The sequence below is a fragment of the Oryzias latipes genome, chromosome 5 (genome assembly GCF_002234675.1).
Source record: "Oryzias latipes chromosome 5, ASM223467v1".
Taxonomy (NCBI): Eukaryota; Metazoa; Chordata; class Actinopteri; order Beloniformes; family Adrianichthyidae; genus Oryzias; species Oryzias latipes.
Window position 1 is genome coordinate 4,659,743 of NC_019863.2, and position 19,918 is coordinate 4,679,660.

A 19,918-nucleotide genomic window follows, 5' to 3' on the forward strand; every position below is an offset into this window, starting at 1 on the left:
TAATGATTTTTATCATGATTATTTATATTTTTAATCTTTGCCCTGTTATGTATTGTGATTTTAACCCTTGTGCTATCCTAAGCACTATAACATTGGGTGTTGGGTCATCTAGACCCACTAGACAGTGCTCTGAACCTTTTTTCTTCAATGATTTGTGATCTTCACTGGTGTCCATGGATTACATGAAATCTTTCCACCTTTATTCACCTTTGTCATGGTAGGGAGAACACGTCAATGTAAGGGTGGGGTCATCTAAGATAGCACAAGGGTTAATGCATTTTACTGTTTTGTGAAGCACTTTGAATTACTTTCTGGACCAATTGTGCTGTACAAATAAACTTGCCTTGTCTAATTGGTTTGTAAATTAGTCTGCAATCATTCTTGACTATGAAAACCTTAAACTCAAGCCCAACAATCTGGGGAAAGTAGAGATTGTTCTAAAAAGAAAAAAACAAACAAACGGGATGTAAGAAATATCCTGCATAGAGACTTTGTTTCATACATGCAGCCCCTCCCCTCCACAAACTAGCCACAAAGGAAGATGGCAAGAAAGGTTGTGCACGAGACTGAGGAAGATTTCTTGACATTTTTGGCGTGTGAGCTACAACTCTTGGTGGACGCTGGAATGCTGCGTGTCTGCGTTCGGAGCTGGAGCTTCATCGCTCTCATCCTGTGGCAGCTGGGACACCAACTGCTGGTAGCGAGCCTGCCGCTGGTAATCTGGATCAACATTTATCCATTTATTGGCAACCCACTTAGTGCCATGGGTCACCACACAGCCTCCATGCAGGGAGTATTCATCCTGCTCTCCCACCCAGCCTAACGAGAAAGATAAAAGGGGCTGTCATTTCAAACAACTCACTGGCTCAATGAGCAGGCCTGGAATGTAATCAGCTGTTCAGATGTCACTATTTTTATGAAAAACAACAACCCCCCCCCAAGAAATTATTTTTGAACTTTTTCTTTGAAGTGAGTGAGAAAAATGACAAAACTAAAAGAATGTCAGACTAAAGACACCAACGGTGGAAAAACAATTCCAGACCAGCAGCACTTGTCGATAACTCAACTTTGTGGTTAACTTCTAAAGATCTGTCTCATTAGAACTGCTGCAAATTGTTATGGTGCCTCAAAAGGAGGATTTCTGAACCCAAATTGCAAAAGCACCAAAAATGTTGTAGCTTCAGTCTCATGAAGCTAAAATCCGGAACAGTCAGAATCATTTTTTTAATGCAAAGTAAGGCAGCTGAAAGTCTTCTTTTTGCACTCTTCTCTTTTTATTTTTAAATTGTTTTTATAATTATGAATGAGATTTTACAGTTTAAACTGCAACTGTGATCTGTGCGGTTTTTGTTTCTTATATAAAGGACTTAAACGCTGCAAATCCCACAACATAAAAGGAAGGACAGAAAATTTCACTTTTCAGAACTGAGATGAACCCTTGATGACATCCACAAGAAAATGTGTAACATTTTTTTAGGCAATATGGATGATGTTAGCAATGATCCGTTGGGTGATTTAATAAGTTATTACTCACGTTGGTTTGAGATGTAAAAACGTTAACATAAGCGCATTTTTTACTCACTTTCTCAACTTTGATTTACAAACTTTTAACATGATGTAACCGTCAACAAATTTTACATTCCTTCAATACAGCAGGGCATTCAAAAAAATGAACAACAGTGGAGTTATTCTCAACATTGAATTTTAGAAATTAGCAAAAGTTGGCAAAAAGTGTTTTGGGGATTTTTACGGAAGCAGCCATTTTGAAATGAGCAGGAAAAGCCCTTCTACTGCCCCTAGTGGAACAATGATGAACTGCAGGACAGAAAAACATGGGGCGAGTTCTATGGTTTCTTTAAGGCAAGTTTAAGTCATGCTAATTAGAAATGTCTGTATCAATTATGATACACATGGTTATTTAGGGATATACTATGCCCCATTTGAATTGGACTACAAAAGAACCTTCCTTCTTGGCCTTTCTAAATGATTCTTAATGTCATATGGATAAATAAGCTTGTTAATAAAAAATAAATACATTTGCAGGTGAAACGTTTGGGTGGGTTCATGTAGACATTTTATGCACAGCAGCCTCCACTTTGGCCTTATGCTTGTTTGGTACGAGGAAAATGCTTAAACACTTCCATGTAATCTGTTCCTCGCTTGTAAAAGTTATTAGCAAACAAATGAGGCAACTTTTCCTCATTTGAGTTTTCCGGATCGAACTAGTAACATTTATCTATATTTGGCATTTTGTGAATCACTTTGACATGAACTCAGACGGACTTGGCACTTTATAGACAAACTGAATTGAATTGGGTTACACTCAACCTGAAAGAATCCTGCTTTTTGCAAAAGTTTCAACTGAACCTGGGTTCTGGTTTACTGACCTTTTCCATCAGAGAGGTAATTGTACCAGAAAACAGCAGTCCCTTTGGTGGGTCTCACTCTCAGGTTACTCTTGTCACAGTTTCTTCTGGTGTCGAGGAGATCCACATCATTCTGGATGAGAGACTGCAGCACACATTCCAAGTCAGTGACAGCGTTATGCAACGTTGGAAGCTAACAGCGACGCAGAAGAGTCCACACCATCTCGTCATAGGTTCTGTTGTCCGCCACAGGAAAAGCCGTCTCTCCGCCGCCCTGAACCGTGTTCAGGTAGAAGAGAACTGTGATGTACCTGAGACAGAAACACACACACAACTGATGAGATGCAGAGTACAAACACACACACACACAACTGATGAACAGCAGAGTACAAACACACACACAAAACTGATGAGCAGCAGAGTACAAACACACACACACACAACTGATGAGCAGCAGAGTACAAAAACACACACAACTGATGAGCAGCAGAGTACAATGACACACAACTGATGAGCAGCAGAGTACAATGACACACAACTGATGAGCAGCAGAAACAAACAGACACAACTGATGAACAGCAGAGTACAAACACACACACACAACTGATGAGCAGCAAAGTACAAACACACACACAACTGATGAGCAGCAGAGAACAAACACACACACAACTGATGAGCAGCAGAGTACAAACACACACACAACTGATGAGCAGCAGAAACAAACACACTCACACAACTGATGAGCAGCAGAGTACAAACACACACACACAACTGATGAGCAGCAAAGTACAAACACACACACAACTGATGAGCAGCAGAGAACAAACACACACACAACTGATGAGCAGCAGAGTACAAACACACATACACAACTGATGAGCAGCAGAGTACAAACACACACACACACAACTGATGAGCAGCAGAGTACAAAAACACACACAACTGATGAGCAGCAGAGTACAATGACACACAACTGATGAGCAGCAGAAACAAACAGACACAACTGATGAACAGCAGAGTACAAACACACACACAAAACTGATGAGCAGCAGAGTACAAACACACACACAACTGATGAGCAGCAGAAACAAACACACTCACACAACTGATGAGCAGCAGAGTACAAACACACACACACAACTGATGAGCAGCAAAGTACAAACACACACACAACTGATGAGCAGCAGAGAACAAACACACACACAACTGATGAGCAGCAGAGTACAAACACACATACACAACTGATGAGCAGCAGAGTACAAACACACACACAACTGATGAGCAGCAGAGTACAAACACACACAAACTCACGAGCAGCAGAGTACAATGACACACAACTGATGAGCAGCAGAAACAAACAGACACAACTGATGAACAGCAGAGTACAAACACACACACAAAACTGATGAGCAGCAGAGTACAAACACACACACAACTGATGAGTAGCAGAAACAAACACACTCACACAACTGATGAGCAGCAGAGTACAAACACACACACACAACTGATGAGCAGCAGAAACAAACACAAACACACAACAGGGTGGTATTCCAGGAAGCATGTTTAAACTAGCCTGACTTTGAGCCTGAACTCTGGCTGAAATCCGCCTGAACTTGCTTACTCTGGGTATGTCGGTTCCAAAAGACCGGATATGAGTTGGCGTAATTACGCTCGACTTGGTAACCCTGGGTTAATGCACGGTACATATAGACATTCTCAATAGATCGCCGATTTCTGGAGTCACCATGGAAACGCGTGGAGAAAAAAAAAAAAAGAAAGCGCGACACTTGAGACGGAAGTGAGACGGCGGTTAAAAATTATAAGTCCATCAAAAAAGTAACACGGCTGAAAGATAATTTAGTTAAATTTATTCAAACTCAATAATTGTTTATACAACTCAAATTTACGTATTTATCTAACTAAATGTCACATTACTACATTAATCTTTTTTCCATCTTAATTACTTATATTTCTTGAACTTTCATATGTCTAAGTCTGAGCCGGCAGATATGCTCATTTTTATAACAATAAGAAGAACGGAAAAAAATGCACGGAGTGCAAAAAGTCATCACAGAATATTCCATCACTGTCATAACAGGTTTGGGTGGTAGAGGTGCTATATAAACTCATCATCCTCTACTTTACTCTCACTCATGGTGCAGAGACGTAAGCATTGTAGGACAAAATAGCTCGGCAAAACACGGTGAAACACGGTAAAACAGCTATACAACTAAACACATTTTGTAAAAAACCCACACTTAAACCGAAATCCGTCCAGACAGGCAAAGGGAATGATATCCCAGAATCCCTTGCGGTGCCGATCTAACAGCAGCATCAAAGTTACACCTACTTAATTGAATTAATTTGAACGAAAGGAAAATAATTGTCTGAAAACTATGTGTTATTTTTAAGGTGACCTAACAAAAAAAATGATTTATCTTAACTGAAGCAAATAATTAAGTTAGATCAAAGTAAAAAAGTTTATCTTTCCAACATCCATATGTGGTCTTATCACCCTCTCATGGTGGAAAAAGTATTATCTGAGCTTCTTCATCCACTAAATCATCTTCAAATGGACACGCCATGCTGTTTCACCTCTCTGTAAACAAACTAATCTTCAACTAAACCTGCTCCGGACCAGGTTATGTTCAGAGCATGAGTTGCCATGGTAACTTGACCTACCCTGAAACATACCTCAATTTCTGGAACCGAAAGCTGAGGTTATCAACTTCCTTAGCCTCAAACTTATCGTGGGAGCTAGCATAACCTGCTTTCTGGAATACCCCCCTGATGAGCAGCAGAAACAAACACACTCACACAACTGATGATCAGCAGAAACAAACACACTCACACAACTGATGATCAGCAGAAACAAACACACACACAACTGATGAGCAGCAGAGTACAAACACACACACAACTCATGAGCAGCAGAAACAAACAGACACAACTGATGTACAGCAAAGTACAAACACACACACACACATGTGACTGATGAGCAGCAGAGAACAAACACACGACATGCAGACAGTTGACAGTCCCACTAAACCAGGGTCTCAAACTCAATTTGCCTGGGGGCCACTAAAGGCAGGGTCTAGCTGAGGCTGGGCCACAACTTCAGAGCACACACACACACGCAGCTTGTGAGTGTCTGAGAGCCAGTAAATTTGTATGGAACACATACTACACTATCAACTATACTCTATTATTAACTGTTTTCTTTACAAAATTTACATTTTATATTTCTATAAAACTCTCATTCAAATAAAATAAAATATGTAAATAAAAAATTCAATAAGTAAATAAATCAGTAATACATTTCTGTACAGTTTATTTAGTCTTCTATTTCTACTGTATTTTGATTTAAACGTCCTTATTAACACAGTTCAGTTAACACTATTGAAGTATAACTATTAAACACAAAAGAAGACTCCAATTCTACAGTTCTGTAACCTCCATCAATGGTTCTTCTGAACACGGCTTCTCTTGCCTTCTTCTTACTGCTGGACACTTGATTTGATTTGATTTGATTTATTGATTTATTTCAAGCATTGTAGTCAAAGAAATAAAATTTTTTTTTACACATTTATCAAACTCATTACAGAAATGATGAAATGCATAGATTAAAAAGACAGAAAACAAAACAAAAATGTCACTTAAATCACATTTGCTTAATTAAATACAGTGATCATTAACTGAAGTATAAGTAGAGCTTGATATATTGCTTGAAAAGGAGTGGGAAGAAGCAAGCTTATATAATCCCACCCCTACTGAGTTCATTCATGTGATAGTTTTACAGAGTTTTAAATCCGGTTCTGATCAGATAGATTCTCTTCAAGAAACAAAATCCAGTGCCTAGAAATGATTGATGATCATCAGAAAACATTCATTCATGATTTCAGTAAACAGTAACGATACCGATATGTAATAATAATTGATTATCATTAGAACACATGATAAGATTAAACCAGAAATTATTGCTACACATTGCAGATCAAGTAAATAAAATCAATAGCTTATTGATTGTAATTTAAACATTTCAGTAATCATTATTGCACATTACAATGTAACACTCATTGGTTGTAATTAAAAGAGCTGTGATTATTTCACCACAATCAAGTTCACACATGTATTTGGAATTATTCAAGCACCTGTTGATCCTTAAATCCTCTTATCTTCATATCCTGAAATAAGAGTTTCTTTATACATTTTCTTGAATATTTGAATATTTGAACATTGTTTGAGCTCATTACTTAAACTGTTCCAAAGTTTAGTGCCACACACCGACACACAGAAACTTTTCTTTGTGGTTCTTATCAATTTGATCTTGAAGTTCCTACATCCCCTCAGTCTGTAGCCTCCTTCATTTTCTAAGAACTGTTTTTGGATGTTGGATGGTAACAATTTCCAGCTGGCTCTGTATAAAAGTTGCGCAGTGTAAAAATCAACAAGGTCATACAGTTTTAAAAGTCTTGATTGATAAAATAGATTGTTCGTATGATCAAGATATCCGGCTTTATGTACAACTCTGACGGCTCGTTTTTGAAGTAGAAAGAGAGGATGTAGTGAGCTCTTGTAATTATTCCCCCAAAGTTCTATACAGTAGGTGAAATATGGTAATATTAAAGAACAGTACAATAAATATCTACTGTTGTATCCTAATATATGTTTAGATTTATTTACGATTGAAATACTTTTTGAGACTTTAGTTTGTATGTGTCTGATGTGTGGCTTCCAACTTAGTTTGTCATCGATAAAAACCCCTAAGAATTTGATTTCTGTAACACGTTCAATTAAGACATTATTTATTACAATTGAGGGCTCTTTATTTGTGTTGTAGTTTCCAAAAAACATCACTTTGGTTTTATTTAGGTTCAAAGACAATTTGTTGTAATCCATCCATAGTTTTATATTATTTAACTCTGTGTTCACCACCTTTATAAGTTCCCTTTGATTGTCTGTAGAATAGAATATATTATACACTTGGCAGCACTTCCTCCCAAACAGCTGAGTCCCTCAGTCTGGCTGAAGATGATTGTCAGTAAATCTGGACTCTACTTGGACTTATTGAAATTTAAGGTGGAGAAGTCAGAGAGTATTTGCTCCCAATATTGAGTCTGTGTGGAATGTTTGTTTTTTTAATTTTATTCTTTAAACCACAAATCAGTAAAGGAGAAGCAAAATTAAGAAACTATTTTTGGATTTTCTTTCTTATGACTTTTTGCACATTTAAACCCAGGTCACAAGTTATTGTGGAGCAGCCGGTCATCCACTCCTTTATTTTCATAGTTGAATTCAAACTGTGGTTCCTAAAAGAACGGCCGCTGTTCACTGGAGATCAGAACAATCGTTACAGATTCCTGAGAACAGAGAAAGGCTCCAAAACGGATGGAAATTCATGTTGGCGACACCAAAAAAGTGCAGCCAATATGCACGATAAGCGTGTTTGAGATCACCCAGGTGGACGCAACGCTGCGTAGATCACCTGGTGTGTGACATATGTTTTAGTTTTTGCTCCAACATCACCTGTCAATCATCACAAAAATTTCACGAGGTAGGGGCGGGAGCAAGGCGCCAACCCACATAGCTGGAAATTTAGTGCTGTGATGACTGAAAGCTGCACTAATGACTACAAAGCAATGCATTATGGCAAAAGGGGCTGACGTTTTTTGTACTTGAGTGATCAATTAAAGTAATTTAAAACACCTATTGATCTAACCAACGATCCAGGCGAGGTGCTGGTTCATATTAAACACGTCTCACGTTATATTTTCCACACTTATTTTTAGTTTGTCTAAGACTGAATCTTGTTGTTGCTCACACGTATGTACTGTTTAAACCCCCGTTAGCTGTCACGCATGTAGGTGTGTGACATTTATTCTCTGCAGTGACCATCTCCTGGGGGAGTGGTGTGCTGCAGTGACAGCTGCGCATGAGAACCGTTTGGTTGGGGTTAAGACGCCACTGCGCGTAACTGTAAGCATAACCGTAACCCTCCTCTGGGTCCGTGCGACCCAGAAAATTTCAGCACTGGCTGCATGTATTTAGAAAATTACGAGCGAATAAATACATTCCAAAGAGGAAAGTAAGAAAGTCCTAAATTTGGGGATGTGGGAGGGGGGCTGTCAGGCTACCCTAAATGTTCTCCTGCTTTCAAGCCCGGTTAATGTCTAATTATCTAACTAAGTTTGATTAGTTATTGTATGAATGTTGTTACGGCTGTGGCCGTATTTGATTTTGTTTTGTTTGTTTGTTTGTTCTGTGTCTTGTGTATTATTTCTGTATCAGAGTGGGACTTGTGTTTTTTGTGGATCTTTGTCTGTTTTTGTCTGATTATTTTCAGGTGTGGTGGAAAGGGTGTGGCCTCCCATTGGACCAGCTGGTGGAGGCAGCCTTTAAAGCCACCATTTGGACATCCAGTCGGTGAGAAAGGAGCCTTGCTGCAACAGCCTCCACTGCAGCTTGGCCCTCTTCTCCATATTGTTTTGTATTTCACCGTACATAATTCAAAGCAAGTTTGGTTAACAGTTTTCTTGTCCCACAAAATGTTGAAAATGCGCTTAAAGCACAGACTTCAAATGTTTTCGGCCAGGCCAAAGAGGCCACAATGCACTCAAGAGTGCCAGTACAAATTCAGAGTGACTTAAGAGCGATGTTTTACTCACATAAACTGGAGGACCAGTAGAGGTTATCTGTGGCAACCCCAGTCAGGAACAATACAGTTGGGTCTGGCCCCCTCCTTAACCAGCTACGGCAGCAGGAACCTCCGCACCTGCCTCCGCCCGAGCGGGGTTAGTGGCATTGGCAACACATGCTGTAGCTTTCAACTCCCACACCGTCGCCTACACCACCTCCAACATGTCTCCAGCCAAGGTCTGCCTGGTGATTGTAGCATTTCATGCTTAGACAACTGCTCTTTGAAATGCTCTCGTCTCCAAAGCCAAACATGGCCCACAAAGAAAAAAACTGGCCAACCAAGTCTGAGTGAACCAAAAACTGTTAACCAAAGTCCAAAGTCTCCAAATACGATTGAATCTGAACAAAACTCATATCAAATACGAACAAATTATGAACGGTTAGCATATCCCGGACGAGCCCCCAATTATGTTACGCCCCCTTCTGTGTCTAGGGGCACCGAGGCGGCATAACATAAAAAAAGTAAAGGTTTTGGCTAACAAATTTAAATTAACACACCAAACGAATGTCTCCAAACAACCAACAATAACTAAAAGTGAAGCAAAAAGGCTTCAGGGTGAACCCAGGCCAAAATAACAAACAAAACCCCAACTAACTGAAACATGTAATTTTACCTGTACAAAGGAAAAGGAAAATAAAAACAAAAACTAACCTCCTTAACCTAACAAAAACAGGAGAAAACATGTACTAAAGAAAATGGCAGTTCACCCCTACAGCTTCACTTAAACAAAATTATAAACCAAAGACTAATCAGAGTGGGCACAGACAAAACCAAAAACTACTAAGAACTACAAAGTACAAAACAAAATGCAACACAAACTGAACAAGTGGTGAAATACAAAACAATATGGAGAAGAGGGCCAAGCTGCAGTGGAGGTTGTTGCAGCAAGGCTCCCTTCTCACCGACTGGATGTCCAAATGGTGGCTTTAAAGGCTGCCTCCACCAGCTGGTCCAATGGGAGGCCACACCCTTTCCACCACACCTGAAAATAATCAGACAAAAACGGACACACAAAGATCCACAAAAAACACAAGTCCCACTCTGATACAGAAATAATACGCAAAACACAGAAAAAACAAACAAAACAAAATCAAATACGGCCACAGCCGTAACAATGTATAACTGATGATTGTATTCTTTTTGTGTATTATTTCTATTTGATTGCTTGAAATAAACCATTTCAAATCAAAAAATCAAAATCAAAAATGTCACGTCCCCAAGAATCATATACCCCACTGTGATTGGTTGGTTGGTCAGCTCCGCGCACACATTCCTACACACTGGTGGGATGCATTAACAATAAATTTTCATAATAAGCCGGGGGCTGCAAAATAGCCCGCGGGCCGCACGTTTGAGACCCCTGCACTGAAAGGTCTCTGATGATGGGCGGTGCTATCGTCACAGCACAGGTGAGCTCTGATGGAGAAGCCACCTCACCTGCACGACGTCTCAAAGGGTGTGGAGGTGTTGGCTGCGAGTAGCGTGTGTGTGCACGCTGTTTCGGGGTAGACCGGCCCGCTGTCACGGTGAGCGTGGTAGTGCCCCCCCTCCTCGTAGTGAACGACCTGCAGTGGCTCGCTCAGATCCACTAGTGTGGGTGGGAGACGGGTAAGGCGTGTCACCCTTAAGGAGAGAAAAGCGTCTTTTTCTTTATTTGTAATGGAAATGAGTCATTCTTCAAAGTGGTGTGTTCCTCACCGCTCCTTAATGTCCTGGAGCACCTGGTGTGCTCCTTGGCCCTGATAAAGCCAGGTGTGCCTGCTGTTCCGCACCAGCTGACTCCTCTTCACTCCTCGCTGCAGAAGAAAGTGCTGGAAGGCATCCGAGCTCAGGAGCCTAAACTCCTTTAAACTCAGTAAACCTAATCCAGATATGAAAATACAGAAATGAAAAGTCTTTTTTTTAAAACCTGAAGCAACTTTTCCACAAAAATCCAACATTGGTCAAGTAGAACTTAAAAATTTGCCAACGTTTTAAGGACAAGAACCTTTACACTTGACATGAAAACATTTAAGATGTAAAATATATAACTCCAGTGATATAACATTCTAAAGGTGATCTAAAGGATGGTAATCATTTAAGGTGAATTATGAATAATAAATATGAAATTAGCACAAAAGCATCAGTCAAAGGATTCAACTTCTATTCCTTTATCTGGGACAAAATATACATTTAAAAAATGCTTTACAATTACATCATATTTAATTTTATACTTTTGACTATGTGTGTCTACTGTTAGCATATGTGTAAATGTGTCTAGTTAGTAGGAGCAATGATATTATTGAGAAGATCTTTTATTTTCTGAATTGTCTACTCAATTTCTGAATTAATAATTCAAATAGATTTGATGTATCTATATAATTTTATTTTTGTTTTCTTTTTCCTTTGTTTTTATTGCTGAAAATTACTTGACATTTACAGAATAAATCAAAATTGTCATGTTGGAAAACAATAGAAAAAAAAAAAGTGCCAAATCCTGAACTCTTCATCAAAGTTACTCTTTTACCATCATTGTTCTTGTCAGCTTTGAGCCCAGCATAGATTTCCCGCAGATTCTCTGGAGTCAGCCAAATGCCATCCCTCACTCTAGAATGAGTCAATATCTGTCAGAGGGGAAACAACAGACAGTTTGCATCATCGACCTGAACCAGAAAGCAGACTTCAGTCATGGCTGTGGGCCGGTGACCCACACAGAGCGACATATACCTCACGGAGCTGCAACTGTCCGTCTTGGTTGATGTCAAGGAGGTTAAAGATCTCCTCTGCGCTGAGATTCAGCTCCTTTGCCAGCTCCTCTTGACCGTCCTGGACCATGAGCTGACTCTCCATCAGGCCCTTCAGCTGTGCCAGCTGCATCACCACTCGGCACTCGTCGTCTGAGAGAAACCCGGGGATCTCTGCACAAACACACAGCACGCATATGGAGACATAACAGCTTGAACCAAACCAGAGTCCAGATACATAAAACTGAACAATCATTACTGTAACATATTAACACATATATATATATATATATATATTTAGACAGATCTGTGTATATATATACATATATATGTATATGTATATATATATATATATATACATGTATATTACACTGACCAAAAATATAAATGCAACACTCTTGTTATTGCTCCCATTTTTTATGGTATGAACTCAAAGATGTGAAACATTTTCCACATACACAAAATAACAAGTTCTCTGAAATATTGTTCACAAATCTGTCTAAATCTGTGATAGTGAGCACTTCTCCTTTGCCAAGACAATCCATCCCACCTCACAGGTGTGCCATATCAAGATGCTGATTAGACAGCATGATTAATGGACAGGTGTGCCTTAGACTGGCCACAAGAAAAGGCCACTCTGAAATCTTCAGTTGTATCACACAGCACAATGCCACAGATGTCGCAAGTTTTTAGGGAGCATGCAATTGGTATGCTGATAGCAGGAATGTCCACCAGAGCTGTTGCCAGGGAATTGAATGTCCATTTCTCCACCATAAGCCGTCTCCAAAGGCGTTTCCGAGAATTTGGCAGCACATCCAACCGGCCTCACAACCGCAGACCACGTCTAACCACACCAGCCCAAGACCTCCACCTCCAGCATGTCCACCTCCAAGATCGTCTGAGACCAGCCACTCTGACAGCTGATGAAACAATCGGTTTGCATAACCACAGAATTTCTGCACAAACTGTCAGAAAGCGTCTCAGGGAAGCTCATCTGCATACTCGTCGTCCTCATCGAGGTCTCGACCTCACTCCAGTTCGTCGTCGTAACCCACTTGAGTGGGCAAATGCTCACATGCAATGGCGTCTGGCACGTTGGAGAGGTGTTCTCTTCACGGATGAATCCCGGTTTACACTGTTCAGGGCAGATGGCAGACAGCGTGTGTGGCGTCATGTGGGTGAGCGGTTTTCTGATGTCAATGTTGTGGATCGAGTAGCCCATGGTGGTGGTGGGGTTATGGTATGGGCAGGCATATGTTACGGGCGAAGAACACAGTTGCATTTCATTGATGGCAGTTTGAATGCACAGAGATACCGTGACGAGATCCTGGGGCCCATTGTTGTGCCGTACATCCAACAACATCACCTCATGTTGCAGCATGATAATGCACGGCCCCATGTTGCAAGGATCTGTACACAATTCTTGGAAGCTGAAAACATCCCAGTTCTTGCATGGCCAGCATATTCACCGGACATGTCAACCATTGAGCATGTTTCGGATGCTCTGGATCGGCGTAAACGACAGCGTGTTCCAATTCCTGACGATATCCAGCAACTTCGCACAGCCATTGAAGAAGAGTGGACCAACATTCCACAGACCACAATAGACAACCTGATCAACTCTATGTGAAGGAGATGTGTCGCACTTCATGAGGCAAATGGTGGTCACACCAGATACTGACTGGTTGTCTGAGTCCCCTGACCCCCTCAATAAAACAAAACTGAAGATTTCCGAGTGGCCTTTTCTTGTGGCCAGTCTAAGGCACACCTGTCCATTAATCATGCTGTCTAATCAGCATCTTGATATGGCACACCTGCGAGGTGGGATGGATTGTCATGGCAAAGGAGAAGTTCTCACTATCACAGATTTAGACAGATTTGTGAACAATATTTCAGAGAACTGGTTATTTTGTGTATATGGAAAATGTTTCACATCTTTGAGTTCATACCATAAAATGGGAGCAATAACAAAAGTGTTGCATTTATATTTTTGGTCATTGTATATATAGTCAGGACCATAAATATTTGGACAGATTCTTTCTAATTTTTTTTCTGTACATTACCACAGTGAATTTGAAATACAACAACTCAGATGCCATTGAAGTGCAGACTTTCAGCTTTTATTCCATGGGTTGGACAAAAAGATTGCATAAAAATGTGAAAAACTAAAGCGTTTTTTAAACACAATCCCTTCATTTCATGGGCTCGTAAGAATTGGACAAATAAAATAACTGAAAACAAAATGGTCATTACTAATGGAAAGCCTTTGTTGGCAATGACAGCCTGAAGTCTTGAACTCATGGACATCACCAGATGCTGGGTTTTCTCCTTCTGAATGCTCTGCCAGGCCTTTACTGCAGCGGCTTTCAGTTGCTGTTTGTTTCTGTCTTAAGTTTAGCCTTTAGCAAGTGAAATGCATGCTCAATTGGGTTAAGATCAGGTGACTGACTTGGACATTCAAGAATATTACACTTGTTTGGTTTAATAAACTCCTGCGTTGCTTTGGCTGTATGTTTGAGTCGTTGTCCATCTGTATTATGAAACGCCGACCAATCAGTTTGGCTGCATTCAGCTGGATCTGTGCAGACAGCATGTCTCTCAACACCTCAGAATTCATTGGGCTGCTTCTGTCCTGTGTCACGTCATCAATTAACACTAGTGTCCCAGTGCCACTAGCAGTCATGCACGCCCAGACCATCACACTGCCTCTACAGTGTTTTACTGATGATGTAGTGTGCTTTGGATCATGAGCTTCTCCACGCCTTCTCCATACTTTTCTCTTGCCATCATTCTGGTAGAGGTTGATTTTGGTTTCATCTGTCCAAAGAATGTTTTTCCAGAACTGTGCTGGCTTTTTTAGAAGCTTTTTAGCAAAGTCCAATCTAGCCTTCCTATTCTTGAGGCTTATGAGTGGCTTGCATCTTGCAGCGTAGCCTCTGGATCTACTTTCATGCAGCCTTTTTTTTATGGTAGACTTGGATATTGATCCGCCTACCTTCTGGAGAGTGTTGTTCACTTGGTTGGCTGTTGTAAACGGGTTCCTCTTCACCATGGAAATGATTCTGCGAACATCCACCACTGTTGTCTTCCGTGGATGTCCAGGGGCCTCATTTATAAAACTTTGCGTAGGATTTGCGTCAGAAGTGGCGTACGGATGAAACATAGGATGTGCGTACGCACATAAATATTCGGATTTATAAAACCGTGCGCACGCACATCCTACACATCTTTCTCTTAATAAATCACAACCGATTCTAAATGCTGCGCAGCTTTTGCGGCCTCATGACACGCCTATAGTTGCCCATAAATAGTCCGTGAAACACCCACAAATGAATATTCATTGATTGCGAAACCATGCCAAACACGGAGAGAAAATCAAAAAAACGTAACTTCACTCAATGTGAAGTAGAAGTTATCGTTGGCGAGGTGGAAAAGAGGAGAAAAATGTTGTTTGGAGGGCACAGTGTGGGCATTACTAATGCCAGAAAGGCACTTGAGTGGCAAACGGCGGCAGACGCTGTAAATGCTGTAGCCTCACAACCTCGGACCGTGGCCGAAATAAAAAAGAAAAGGTCGGACATCAAAGTCAAGGCAAAAAAACGTCTAGCGCTGACCCCCCCCCCCACACACACACCCGTGTCTGCCACGGGTGTGTGTGTGTGTGGGGGGGGGGGGGGGGACACCGGAGCTGACCCCTCCTGATGAGAGACTGGCGGCAATAATTGGGGAATCCCTTTTAAGTGGAGTGGTGACTGAGGCGCAGGGGGACGCCGACGCGCCAGATTCACCGGGTGACACACCCCCAAAAGCCCGCAGAGGAAGTCGGAACCGGCTCATAAGCCACTCGTCCTCGTTTGCCAACAAGTCTCCTTGCTGTCTAAAGGTGCGTTCACTCCGAATTCTTCCATTTGCCACATCTTCTAAGAGCGCAAGATCAGCCATTGTGCGTCATTACGCATTGTGATGGGCATTTTATTTCCCTCCATTTAGTTACATCTGACAAGCTACAGATGTCGGTAATAATAGACATGTAAATGGGAAATTGTTCAGCGCAAATGTAATTTCTTGTTGGTTTCTGAATGGTTGAGACATACGCCATACATTGTTTTATCAAAAATAAAACAAACTAAAGGCATATGCATCAATACCATAATTCTGTAGCTTATGAAGAAATGTTTTACTATGAAAACAACTTTCCCCAGTGGACAATTAATGCATCTCTCTTTATCTATCCATCTGTCTGTCTAATTGCACCTATATCTGCTCCGCCAGACGGACACATTGACGGGAATGTCAGTTTTGTACATTATTTCGTTCTGTTAAATATATTATTTATGAGGATGAATTGCACAACATGCCAATATTGCAGAACATATTTCACTTTTCTTTTTGCAAATATGTGTTCATTTGAATTTCTGTTGTAATTTTCGTTTGATTTATTTTTATTTGTTTCACTGCTGATCGGTCCAACGGGTGTTCGTGTAGGCTGTTAATTGTAAGTCTTGCTTTGTGAAGTCTTCATGTTATTTCTGAGAGGCAGTATTGTCATTTACAGTTTCACGTGTTTCTTCCATCTGCCGACGGCGTCGCCGTTTCTCATTTCACCCGTTTTTGTGCGTACGCCTGGGTCAGAGCTTGCGTGAAGGACCGCACATTTTCCCGTCAAGTTTGCTTTTTATAAATCTCAACTATTGCGTAGAGAGTGGCGTACGCCTTCCTTTGTGCGTACGCAACGTTTATAAATGAGGCCCCAGGTCTTTTTGCGTTGCTGAGTTCACCAATGCTTTCTTTCTTTCTTTCTCAGGATGTACCACACTGTTGATTTTGCCACTCCTCATACTGTAACAATTTCTCGCATGTTTTTTTTTCTGGTTTCTCAGCTTAATGACGGCTCCTTTCACCTGCATGGAGAGCTCCTTTGACCGCATGTTGTCTGTTCACAGCAAAATCTTCAAAATGCAAGCACGAGTCCTCTAATCAACTCCAGGCCTTTTATCTGCTTCACTCATAATGATATAACAAGGGAATAGCCCTAATCTGCCCATGCAATAGCATGGCAGTCATTTGTCCAATTACTTATGAGCCCATGAAATGAAGGGATTGTGTTTAAAAAATGCTTTAGTTTTTCATATTTTTATGCAATCTTTTTGATCAACCCATTGAATAAAAGCTGAAAGTCTGCACTTCAATGGCATCTGAGTTGTTGTATTTCAAATTCACTGTGGTAATCTACAGAAACAAAATTAGAAAGAATCTGTCCAAATATTTATAACGCTTCCGTCTGAGGAGGAGCACTTTCTGGCATTTTCAACGTTCTAATGCTTATAAAACAGACTATTTTCATTCATCTTTGTTGTTTTATGTTGAAACGGTACGTTTCATCTGGAGGAGGGGGCGTATGGAACACTGTTTACCTTCAGCTTTGGTTCATGACTTAATGAGAATCAAATGGTATGTGAATGAAAACGAAAATAAAGAAGCGGTGTTTTACACCCAAACGTGTCTCTGAGCTCCTTATTTTAAAGACGAAACTCTGCTTTACCATCATAGAATGTCACCGTATGGGTTCTTTGCCTTAGTTTATGGCTTCCATTTTGTTTTTGTCATGTTTAAGTTCTTTTACCTGTTTTATTTTGAAAGTTTTCTTGCATGTCATGGTTTTGAGTTTTACTCCCTGGTCCCAATCTCTCCTGACTGTTTTCACCTGTGTCTCGTCAGTTCTGTTTGTATTTAAGTCTCGTCTCTGGCTTCCACTTGGGCTGGTCCATACCGTCCTTTCCCTAACTGTCTTCTACCCTGTTTACCTGGTTAACCCACAGTTAGTTTTGTTTTGTTTCCCTGCTCGGCAGCACTTCCCTGGCCTTGGAACTGTGTGCCTCCCATCTCTGCATTTTGGGTCCTTCATGCTCATCAAGTCTCTAACCCGACACCAAACTCCGGAAAGATGGCTACACTGATAAAAATCTGATTTTGTGTTGCCAAGAGGTTCCCAATTTTTTTGCTTTTGAAACTTATTCGGAATCACAACTTCTCAAAATGCTCCACAAATTTAATCTTCAACTAAGCTAGGCTCTGATAAACGGACAACGTCTGTGTTTTTTCCTCTTTAATCTCTGACTTTTTTCTTGTAAAATTACGACTTTATAAATTTATAACTTAAAATCTAACAATTTAACAGTTATGACTTTTTTTCCCTCGTGAAATTACTACTTAAAAGTCCTAATTTACAAAGATCTATTTCTAAACTGGCCCTTAAACTGTCTTAGGAACTCTCAATTCCCATGTGAGAAAAAATATAAAGTTCAGCTACTTTACCACTACATTACAGCGGACAACATCCTTGGAAATTTTATTCAAGAATAACCGCGCTTTGGACGCGCTGTTTGTCCGCCATAGGACGCCGCTGTAAAACGTGCGTAAAAACGGCGTTTGTGATGACCCGTACTCCGTTCCAGACGCCGCGGTTCCTGGCCATGGATGACTTTTCACTTGCGGTCCAAATGCGCTCATGCTCTTCACCTGGATCAGTCCAGATGAGCAAAAATGAAAGCTGCTTCGGGTTACTGGCGTGTTTCTTATAGCCCTAATTGATGGTGCAGATGCGTCAGCACGCGCTCCATGCGTGGGCTGCGAAATTGTTTCTCACCAAACAGCAGCGGTTTCAGACTCAGGGTCCGCATCTCGTGGACTTTGCCTGGCACCAAAGACACTTTCTGGACATGACCCACCTGAAACATAGCCGACTGTTTGAGTGTGCATGCGTCAAAAGGGAGGGTGATAAGGCACGCGGGAGTCAGAAAGCGCCGCACTGTTTACCCTAATGCCGTCGACTCTTGTCAGGGAAACGTCACGCAGAAACTCGCCTCCTGATGGCGGACGTGGAGAGTCGGCGCGGCCGCCGCTGGGAGCGTCGCGGCTCCGGTTGGGGTCCTCCTGCCCGCTGCTGTAGTGCACGTAGAAGAGCAGCGCGATGACATTGAAAATGTACAAGTGAAAAAACACCATCACGACCCAGAAGTAGGACCGCGAGCACACGCCGCTCTTTTGGCAGCCGGAGAGGCGCTCGCAGGGCGGCCGGAGGCGCGGGGTCGAGCTCCCGGACGGAGTCGTGTCCTCCGCGCGAGCGGCGTCCGGGCTGCTAGTCATTGTGCGGATGCGCCCTCTCCCTCGGCGACGTCCACCCGAGGATGCAGAGGAAGCATTACGCGTGGATTTCCCTGAAGTTGCGTGTGAGCAGAGAGGCGTGGAGTTTCATTTAAGACTAGACTGTGTTTCTGGATGAAGTTCTGCGCTTGAATGAATCTAGTTTCCGAACGCCGTCTGCTCCCTGGCAGCGCAGGGATCGTTTCGCTTCCTGTGCTGCAGCCCGGACAGTCTTGTTTGCACTGCGGCAGCAGCGCACTGCGCATCGGTGCCGCGGAGGAACTGGCGGACAAAACTGATCTGCTCCACCAAAACCTCCGTCCGCCCTGCCATTCAGTCACAGCAGGCCTGCTTCCTCAGATGGAGTTAGTCTCTGTCCGACATTCAGCGGGTATCATGTTATTTACAGAACACACCATCCGCCTGTAAGCATCACTAGACCACTGCTGCCCTCTAGCGGCCAAAACACACACCTGTTGTGCTCAGAAGTCATTGTGTGCACAACGAAAGTTGTGTTGCTCTCCAGGTGTTTGAAAGAAAATATAAAAGTCAGGGTTTAAATAGGAGTAAAATATGCTTTTTTACTGTTGTGAATTTATCTCCTGTCTTATTCGTGTGATCTCTTTATGATTATTTTTACTTGTAATTGACCCTAGGTGCCTGTGGGGGACCGAATGTAAAAGTTCACCTCATGAAAATTATGTGACAACTTTACCACATTTAAACATTTCCTTCCATGTGTGCAACACTTATATCCCATTTTGTCTCTGTTTATCACAAATAAAAGCATTTTCTGTGACTCAAAGAGATGTAGATGCCAAATTTAAATCTAAGTATTATTGACAAATATAAAAGTAAAATCTAATTGTAAATGCAAAATCTCAACACAAATATAAATCCTGAAAAAAAAATTCAATGTAAAAGTTATAACTGCAAACCAAAATGTTTAATATAAATATAAAAATGTTAAAAATAAATATTTTATCCAT

The 19,918-nt window shown here is 41.3% G+C and overlaps 1 protein-coding gene across 1 annotated transcript; it reads right to left on the reverse strand.

The window, feature by feature from the left end:
• Positions 1-554: 554 nt before the first annotated feature.
• p4htm (prolyl 4-hydroxylase, transmembrane) lies at positions 555-19,383 on the reverse strand. Its single transcript, XM_004068576.4, has 9 exons — positions 18,603-19,383; positions 18,433-18,514; positions 11,770-11,960; positions 11,570-11,666; positions 10,762-10,924; positions 10,501-10,686; positions 2,587-2,677; positions 2,388-2,511; positions 555-819 (listed from the first exon to the last, which is right to left on the reverse strand). Exons 1-9 carry the CDS (start codon positions 18,930-18,932, stop codon positions 602-604), a joined length of 1,482 nt encoding a protein of 493 aa, XP_004068624.1. The 5' UTR covers positions 18,933-19,383; the 3' UTR covers positions 555-601.
• Between the last annotated feature and the right edge of the window lie 535 nt (positions 19,384-19,918).

Bases quoted from the DNA above. Each gene is read 5' to 3' on its own strand.
- p4htm (XM_004068576.4), bottom strand. From the start codon at position 18,932: ATGACTAGCAGCCCGGACGCCGCTCGCGCGGAGGACACGACTCCGTCC. The intron at 11,667-11,769 runs GTATATGTCGCT...CCCCTCTGACAG, and splicing joins GACAGTTGCAGCTCCGTGAG to ATATTGACTCATTCTAGAGT. The intron at 10,687-10,761 runs GTGAGGAACACA...TCTCTCCTTAAG, and splicing joins CTCCAGGACATTAAGGAGCG to GGTGACACGCCTTACCCGTC.